Here is a 9,499-nt window from a genome sequence, read left to right on the forward strand (position 1 = left end):
TGCGATTTAGAGTATTTGGCTGCTCTAAGTTTCCACGTAATAAGCCACTTTGTTGAGCTGTCTTTTGTGGTCAGGTCACTTCTGAAAAAGCTAAAGAGCTCATTGCGCCTTACGTGGGGAAAAAAAAGTGTCGTTTTTAGTTTATGTATGTTGAACTTCATTCACACTGTACGTAGCCACCGTGTTCATCGGTGCTTGCCAACACCACTTGACCTCAACGGTCTGTTAAGGCTATATGGGGGGGGATCTGTGTTTTTACCTTTTGCAGTACTCGCCCGACCTCAACAAGCTGTACTGCCAGATCGGCAAGACGTGCCCGGTGCAGCTGCGCGTGGCGACCCCGGTGCCGTCCGGTTGCGCAGTGCGTGCCATGCCCGTGTACAAGAAGGCCGACCACCTGACCGAGGTGGTTAAGCGGTGCCCCAACCACGAGATCTCCAAGGAGTTCAACGACGGTAACGTTTCACTCGCCTTCGTCTCCGTCCTGTGGTTAACGATGAAATAACATAATCGCATGAAGTATGATTGGGCCAATTAACAGGTATATGATAAACACTTCTTCTTATTTCGTATGGCTGATGTAGATGCGGAGCAACAACTACAATTTCACTTTGAGGTGTGTCAGGATTAACAGAGTTGAATTGCCGTGATGGCTCCTTCGTATTTGTGGATCGGGCATCGCGTCGTTATATGGTCTGTTCTGGATGACTACAGTCGTGCACTACTGGGGAGTTTTAAATTTTCCATATGTGCATCAGGTATCCGCATCTACTGCAATGGTTTGTGGAGCTGATGTGGTTTAGGGGTGGACCGTGAGCTTCGTGGAAGATCAAACCCAGGTATCTTCTGATATACTCAATGATACATAGGTCAGCCACCTTTATAACCAAGGTGAAAGCCAATTGACGTAAGTCTTTGGCAGGTGCAAGGAAGTCCTAGGGTTTACCCAGATGGCTCGGCAGTAAAGCGTGTTGCTAGCAATGGTAAGGTTGCAAATTCGAATCCTGATTGGGGGTGGGGGTGGGGGGTTACCTCAACCCATAATCATCCTCTGGTGTCGTTAAAATGAGTATTATTATTTTAGTTGTCCGATGGAGAGAACCCCTCGCCAGTAGGAATGTGGAATTTTCACCACCGCCTCGGAACTATTATAAGCAGGAGTTGAGCGCCACCTCGACGATCAACTTGAGCAGCAGAAACACGTGAGTAATCGCAGCTTCTGCTACTTTTGTGCGCAGGAAACAACCTGGCCCCGCCAAGCCACCTCATCCGGGTGGAGGGCAGCGTCCAGGCCGACTACGTGGACGACCAGAACACGGGCCGCCAGAGCGTGCGTTTGCCTTACGAGCCCCCGCAGGTATCCACTTGGCGTCAGCCGCTTGTCTGAGTGGCCCGGAAGCTCAGGAGGATTTGGGGTTGCTCATTCATCGTCGAGCTGTTGAGCATCCTGTCCGAATAATATTTACAACATCTTCTTGGTTCTTTCGGTAAAGTCATGTAGAAGGGAAATAATAAAAATAAAACATAATAAAATTAAACATAATAAAATATTTTATTATGGTTTATTTATAATTCAATTTTTATTATTTTATTATTTCCCTGTTGTAAATATTCGATTTAAAGCTTTCGTGACTGCAGGGATTCATCTTCTTGGTTTTTTCGGTAAAGTCACGTAGAAGGGAAATAATAAAAATAAAACATAATAAAATAAAACATAATAAAATATTTTATTATGGTTTATTTGTAATTACATTTTTATTATTTTGTTATTTCCTTTCTACGTGACTCTACCGAAAGAACCAAGAAGATGAATCCCTGCAGTCACGAAAGCTTTAAATCGAATATTTACAACAGTCGCCCCGTAATGTTGCCTTCATTGATAGACACTTAATGGCAGTATTAGGCCACCGTTTCCTGGATGTCGAATAGTACACCCAATCTGAATGATTACATCCCTACTTAATATGCTGTTGTAAAACAACCAGTCCTGTGAATGGTTGCTGATGTCTCTGTGCCCAACGCTCTGCGTTCTCTACCTGTGTGTGTGTTACCCAGGTGGGCACTGACTTCAGCACGGTGCTGCTCAATTTCATGTGCAACAGCAGCTGCGTGGGTGGCATGAACCGCCGCCCCATCTCCGTCATCATCACTCTTGAAGCCAGCGAGTGAGTGCCAGTAACAATTTGCCGTTTTAAATATTCCAACTGCGGTCAACTCTTGCCGGACGTAAAGAAATGCACGCATATTACACAACATGTTAATGCGTGTTATTTGGCCATTTACTAAGGATCAAGACAGTGGTGACTGGTTACACGTGAGAATCACAATACAGTAAAACCTTGGATTGCGAGCATAATTTGTTCCGGAAACGTGTTTGTAATCCAAAGCACTCGTATATCAGTTGTGATCACGTGACACTCGGCAGACAAAGCGTATACACGCACTACTCGTATTGCAAGACCTCGCTCGTTTATCAAATTAATATTTATTTCAAAATTTTGCTCGTCTTGCAAAACACTCGCAGACCAAGTTACTCGCAATCCAAGGTTTTACTGTATTTATTATTACTCGAGGAATCCGATGAGCTATAAGGCTGTTTTTTTACAGATGTCCAGTAATGGCTGGTCAGAACGTTAACACTTGCACGCTGATGTAATAGTCAGTACATTGGACTTGCAATTCAAAGGTTGTCGTCGATTCGATGCCATCTTATCTTGCAGTGCGGCAGTTATATAATTGGTTGCACCTCAGTTGGTGTACGCCCCCGTGTGGTGGAGTAAAGTGCACAGTGCACTTACCTCCTTGATCTCTGGCCAGCCTTGATGAGTCAGCCAGAGTAAGAGGCCTTTCCACGAGCATTGGTATAAGCAAGCAGTTTATACGGCTGCACCCTTACCTTTTTACACACTTGATGACCTGTTATGCTATTGATTACATTTGTGTCAGTGCAGTCATTCTTGAGCATCTTCTGTTCGTGATTTCGTGAGTGTGTAAAGAAAAGATCAGTTTGTGTGTGTCCCTGTTGTTGGTCCACAACATTCATTCTCCATCACCTTACCCCCCTCCACCACCTTTTACCCCCATCCCCACTCACTCATGGGTGACAACTCTCCCACCACCTGCAGTGGCCAGGTGTTGGGCCGCCGCTCCTTCGAGGCCAGAATCTGCGCTTGCCCCGGGCGCGATCGCAAGTCGGACGAGGAGAACTTGCGCAAGCAGGAGCGCGAGCAGGAGCGTGAGCAACAGGGGCCCGCGCGTGTGACGCCGCCGCCGCCCCCGCCGCCGCTGGCTGTGAACGGCGGGATCAGGAGCAGCCTGGTGCTGCCTGCGTCCGGTCAAATCACGCTGAGCTCGGACAGCGAGGGCCCCTCCGTACGCGTCTTCACTGGGAAGAGACGTGAGCCAAGTTTGTGTGGTGGTGGTGGTGGTGCTTGATTTTTTTCTACGTTTGTTTTGTGTGTTTAGCAGATGTGTAACACTTGGGGGTGGGTGGGGGGGGGTTACCCTATTTATGTTGAACTTTTTTCGCACTGTACTTAGCCATCCAGCCAGCTCTTAAAGCATCTCTGCAACTATTTATTAATTGTTTGTATTATGAGTGTAAGTTCACTTGTAATCTTATGCATTTTTGCACACGTGAAATTTAGTTGCTCGTTTTTTTTTCTCCCAGAAATGTTGGCTCGGAAAACAAGCCCTGATTTGAACATTATGTCTGGGGAATTAAGAGTTCGCTGTAAGTAATAGCATTTTGCAGGGAGGCATCCCTTGTGTATAGCGGGGGGATTCCTGTATTGCAGGGCCCCCAGGGGAGCATTCATGGCCAGAATTAGAAAAGCAGGAACAGGTGGGCACGAGTGCTGCACCGCCTTTTGAGCAAAGCTCCTGCCATCTGCTGGTCGAAAGTGGCCACGCAAGCAGAGGCGACGTCTAACCTTTTAAACTATAAATCTTGACTTAAAGCTTTCGTGACTGCAGGAATTAATATTCATTTGGGTCTTTTGGTAAAGCCACGTAAATAGAAAAAAATAATAAAAATATCACGTTGTTTCGATCACAAGACAAGCAATCGTCATCAGGTGAAAACTATACTTTGTAAAACCTCGTTATTTCGGTATTTGAGATTTCTTAATTGGGGATAATTCGGCATGGCTGTGCTTTCGGCATATATACAGTTTTAGTAATTCGCCGTGAGCCGAATTGCCGGATGCATGTGTAAGTAGAGAAGCTAATTGCTGGCGGATGCCTTAATTCACAATGAAATGCAAGCAAATGTGGAGTGAAATTGTGTTTGCCCCCACAGTTCGGAAGGCGCATTACCTCCCCACAAAGCGTTCTCGTCCAGACGAAAAGGAAGAACTGTTTCTCATCCCGGTATGATGCATGCACTCCCCACCCATCCTTCCTAATGCTTTCCAACAAAAGTTGAAAATAATACTCTGTCTGCCTTTATATCCATCTGTGTGTCTCCAACATGGGTCGATGATAATTCTCTTCAGGATGATCTCATGTAAATTAAATCTTAGTTTAAAATTGTGTTTCTGTTAAAGACAAAGTTTAGAAAATCGGGTAAATAGTTTTTTAAGGGAGTGCACAAACGTTAGAGTTTATAATACCAGCAATAACGGATGAGCATTTTCGGCCATCACATTTTTGTCACATGCCATGTGCACACACTCGCCTCACCACGATATGGTCATCTCTCCACGGCGTATCTCGCGCGCCACGTGATATCGCATTTCGTGTCTTGGAAGGTTACATTAATATAGCTGCTATTTCCAACGCATGTTGGAAAGCATTTTACAGGATAAATGCGTATGCATGTACTTGGGTTTTTTTCATTATTACCCACAGAGCATGTTGTTCCGTGCTGTCTTCCAACACTTAACCAGCTGACTTGCTGTCCCGTTCGACCATCCTAGGTGCGCGGTCGTGAGAACTACGAGCTGCTGCTACATGTGAAGGAGAGCCTGGAAATGAAGCAGTTGGTGCCGCAGCAAGCCATGGAGACGTACCGCCAGCAGCAGCTGCACCAGCAGCAACAGCTCGTGCCAAGGTGAGGTGTGGTGCAGAGTATGTGTATGAGTGTGTGTGTTTAACAGTGGGGAACAGAAATGGAGCGATTGCACTGCGAACCCAGCACACCGAGTGCGATTCCAGATCATGGCTAACACTGATGACTATTATCTTAACTGGTACAGGGCTTCCCCCAGGTGGACTCGGCCTACAACGAGTACCTGGTGGTACGTGTAATCATTGTCACTCTGGAGATAAGTTGGCCAGGCGTGGTGCTGGTCACCCACTCGCTTGTGCGCTGTGCCAGCCTTCATCGCTACTCACTTGCCTCATCAGTCTGTAAAGGCAAAAAATGGGGGATCTTTGTCTTTGTTATTACAGCTGCAATCATGATAATTGGTTTTTTACCCTTCTATCTGGCAACAAAACTGACACCTTTTTTACAAGGAGTCATGTTTGCATAGACCACAATACCTGCAGTCATAATGCAAACAAAAAACATAACTCTGATAATGTGCACTGTCCTTGAAGTTGATTGGTCCACACCCGAGGACAGCTTTCCTTAGAGCCTAGTCTCACATGGGTTGGACAAGATGACGCCAAAAGGCGTTTTGGTGGAGCGAGGCGTAAGGTGGCGGGGCTTATACCTCCTATATTGAAATTTTTTTTTACAAAATTTGTGGGAGCATCTTCTTGGTTCTTTTGGTAAAGTCACGTAGAATGGAAATAATAAAATAATAAAAATTTAACAGAATAAAATACAATTCTCACGACGTTTCGGCCACAACGCAAGCAGCCGTCCTCAGGTGAAGAACAGGTCTGTCGGAAAGACAGCGTATATTTAAGCTGGTTTAGAGGAGGAGGGAGCCTTGACAAAGGACTTTGCATATCAACAGAGGAATTTAGCATATTTATGGAAAATTCAGATATGGAATTAGTCACTACTTGTGGAATGTGTAGGAGGTGGGAGCATTTCCGTAAAGTCGGATTTCGGTAAGTTGGGTCTTCCGCAACCCGGGGACTTACTGTAAACACTTGATGATGACTGTTTTTGTTACAAATTTCGTTTAAAAAGAAAAAGTAACACTGTCCAATTTCCCTTGCCCCCCCTGCGTAGGATCATGAAGGCACTTGTGAAAAAGGAGCATATGGATAAGAAAGACGATAAGAGTCCACCAGAGAAGTAACAAGCCTATTTTAAACTAAAAAAATTGCTGGTGCAAATTTATTTTTTAATTGCGCCAAAGGAGGAGGGTACAGATGACTAATTGCGTCCAGAGTACATGCGTGTTGTGCATGTAATTTTTAGTGACGTTTTGTACAATCACTTGATAAAATCTGTACATCACCACTTGTTTGAGTGACGCTGCGTCGCATTAAAAATCATTGGGGCCTCCCTGTTTTTTATAAGATCAGAATTATGACATCGCAATGTGGTTTTCTTGCAAAATTGTTTTGTGTAGATGTTTTAGTGCATTCAATGATATAGACATGGTGGTGCCACTGTGTGTGGGGAAACTCTATCTGATTCGTCCATCACACTTGATCAATGTTATCTCAGAACAGTGTTCTCTGTACGTACAGTTATGAGCAGCAACAGCCACAAGAGGTAGTCCCTCGTGCCTAGTGCCAGCGTCGGAAGAAAATATAGCAGTTTTGGGTACGGTGTCGTCCGACCGTAATCCAGCTGCCCCTCATGTTGTGGGGGGGGGGGGGGTGTATCGCTTTAAGATGGGAGCGATGCTCCCCCCAAGTGTCAATGCTTGCCAGAGATTGCCTCGTCTTGAAGCCAGCAGGGTATATAGCCATGCTGCATAGCAGCTGTATGGACTGACCACACGTGCAAAAAGTTAATCCCTGTATCGAACAACAGCAAAAACTTGATGGATGATTTGCAATTTGTGGTAAGGCACTCTGGTTTTCCTCTGAGAATTACGATCACAGCCAGAGGCTACTGGAGCCTTTTGAAACGTTTAAGAGACTTGACCTGAGACTGGAGTTGTGGGGAACAGTTTCATCAACCCCAACTTCGTGTTACCTCACTGAGCCTCAAGTGTGAGCAGAATGCAAGGCAGAAGAGCGTTATCGAGGCCTTGGTGTACGTACGGGCACGGATGTGCTGTACGGTTGGTTTTAAGTAGTGGATGTTTTTTTCAAGGTGGTTATATGGGGGTTAACGCGCTTTTGTGCTGCGTGGTCTGAGTTTGCCTGCCTGCAAAAAGCAGCCTCCAGAAGTGTTTGCAGAAGTAGACGATCTTATAATATATATAAAAAAACACCTTGAAAACGCAGTGTTCCGCAACTAATTACACTTGTGCCGTGTTTATGTTTAATTGGTAATGGAGCATTCCATTTTTTTTCTTCTCTGAAAGGTGAGCCTATGTGTTACCACCGAAGAGGGCTTTTTATGTTTTATATTAACTTTTAGCTTTGTTACAAGATGTTTGTAGTAGTTTTTTCGTAGTTTCGAAATACTGTTTCGTAGCTGTTATTTTGTACATGGTAAGAATTAGTCCTTAGGAATTTCTGATTACTGTTTTGAAACAGACATTTCTTAGACTCCGCCGGTTGTTTTTCTGATGTGTTTTTTACTCTGCCAAACCGCTGCTTCTGCCATTTGAAGTACACAGTACCATACATTACAAACGATACGGGTGCATTTCCTCACTTTTCACACATCACTGCCATTTTTCTACTGAATCAAATTGAAGTCAAGCAAATATGTACTTTCCACTTAAGTTCATGCTTGTGTGGCAGGTCCACAGCTTTTGTAGCAAGTAAATTATGCCTCCACAGCATTTTTATTTCACTTGAATCGTTTCATTTATGTTGAAAGCTGTTTTATCATCCTGGGCCTATTGAATCCACAAATGTATTTACAAGTGCACCTTTTTAGTCTTCGGATATATTCATATAATATACCGATATAGGTTTTAAAAGTTTTAAATATTAGTAAAATGAAATATAGGAAACCAGAATACATTGTTTTCTATGTTTAATGTCTTCCCATTGCCAATGTGTTGGATGGTGCATCGTTAAGAATCCAGGTTTTTTTTTTATACTTGCATGGATTAATGCTGCTTAGATTGACACATGAAATTGACGTTAACATGCTTTTGCTTTCAGCTACTTAGAAATGTTTACGATAATAAAATAAATAAAAAATATTGATATTGTATCTGTATTTTTTTCAATCACACATGCACGTGATGGATGTCACAGATTTTGGTGGGGAAAAAAACATGGTTTTATTCTCCACTTTAAACCAAACTGCACTGGGTCCGTGCCGAACCAACCTGGCGCAGAAGGCGCGAGCTTTCCCCCCCCCCCCCACAACAAACGCCGAACGGTGCTGCCAACATAAGCACGCAACAAAGAGTTGAGACGCATGTGGATCATGCAGCGAGTGACACGGATCGGGGTTTACTGACATGTCGCACATAATAGATTCCGGTTGCTGAACGAATACATTGTAATGTCGAGCTCGTTACGCACGAAGTGCTTGCCACAAAACATTCCTGCGGAGGGAGCTGGTAAGAACGTTGGGTTGCTCGGTCAATGGCCAGGGTCAACGGCGGCGTGGTGTATTCCGCAAATATGGCCGACTGAGGGCGGGCACAAGCCGGTGTGAGTTGGTTAAACATTGATAAGGGCACCACGGGGTGACCAGCCCCTCCCCACCCAGCCCCAGCCCCACCCCCTACCCAGCCCCACCCTCTCCACCCAGCCCCTCTCCACCCAGCCCCACCCCTCCCATTTTTGGATGCACGACGGACGGACACAATAATCCCCTGTGGGCTGATGTAACCAGGAGGTTCCTACCAGTATTAACCACAGTACCTTATTGATCTCGTCAAGGAACATAACCATCACGCGAATAATGGTCATCCTAGCAGCTGCAGCAGCAGGTAAGGTAGCAAAAACACGTGAGTGGCCACTGATTTATTTATACGGGCAATCAGAGCGGATTTACTTGGTAACAATTTACTATTTACAGTATTGGCAATTATCACAAGGCCAGAGAGTCTGAAGAACGACCGTTTGATTTTTATGTATCAGGTCGATTTTTTTTACACATTCGTAAATAGCAGTCGCCTTAAAGCGGGGGGAAAAAGTGTCCTTTAATTTCAGCAGGCGACGTTTCAGGCCTGGGCCTCCTCCACGCGTGGGGATGGGTGACCAATGAGCGGTGCCGCCAGTCCGCGGTTTGACCAATGGGCGGTTCCGCCAGTCCGCGGTTTGACCAATGAGCGGTTCCGCCTGTCCGCGGTTTGACCAATGGGCGGTTCCGCCTGTCCGCGGTTTGACCAATGGGCGGTTCCGCCAGTCCGCGGTTTGACCAATGGGCGGTTCCGCCAGTCCGCGGTTTGACCAATGGGCGGTTCCGCCAGTCCGCGGTTTGACCAATGGGCGGTTCCGCCAGTCCGCGGTTTGACCAATGGGCGGTTCCGCTTGTCCGCGGTTTGACCAATGGGCGGTGCCGCCT

At 45.6% G+C, this 9,499-nt stretch overlaps 1 protein-coding gene across 6 annotated transcripts in view; it reads left to right on the forward strand.

The window, feature by feature from the left end:
- Positions 1 to 8,173, forward strand: part of LOC144942774 (tumor protein 63-like) — a 44,692-nt gene extending 36,519 nt beyond the window's left edge. For all 6 annotated transcript variants that reach the window (XM_078869685.1, XM_078869686.1, XM_078869687.1 and 3 more), the window contains 7 exons: positions 269 to 455; positions 1,239 to 1,357; positions 2,056 to 2,165; positions 3,126 to 3,397; positions 4,301 to 4,371; positions 4,920 to 5,053; positions 6,131 to 8,173. In XM_078869685.1, the coding sequence (XP_078725811.1) occupies positions 269 to 455; positions 1,239 to 1,357; positions 2,056 to 2,165; positions 3,126 to 3,397; positions 4,301 to 4,371; positions 4,920 to 5,053; positions 6,131 to 6,200 (963 nt within the window). In that variant the 3' untranslated portion in view covers positions 6,201 to 8,173. The remainder of the gene's footprint in view (positions 1 to 268; positions 456 to 1,238; positions 1,358 to 2,055; positions 2,166 to 3,125; positions 3,398 to 4,300; positions 4,372 to 4,919; positions 5,054 to 6,130) is intronic.
- Positions 8,174 to 9,499: the final 1,326 nt, after the last annotated feature.

Source organism: Lampetra fluviatilis, chromosome 28 (genome assembly GCF_964198595.1).
Source record: "Lampetra fluviatilis chromosome 28, kcLamFluv1.1, whole genome shotgun sequence".
Lineage (NCBI taxonomy): Eukaryota > Metazoa > Chordata > Hyperoartia > Petromyzontiformes > Petromyzontidae > Lampetra > Lampetra fluviatilis.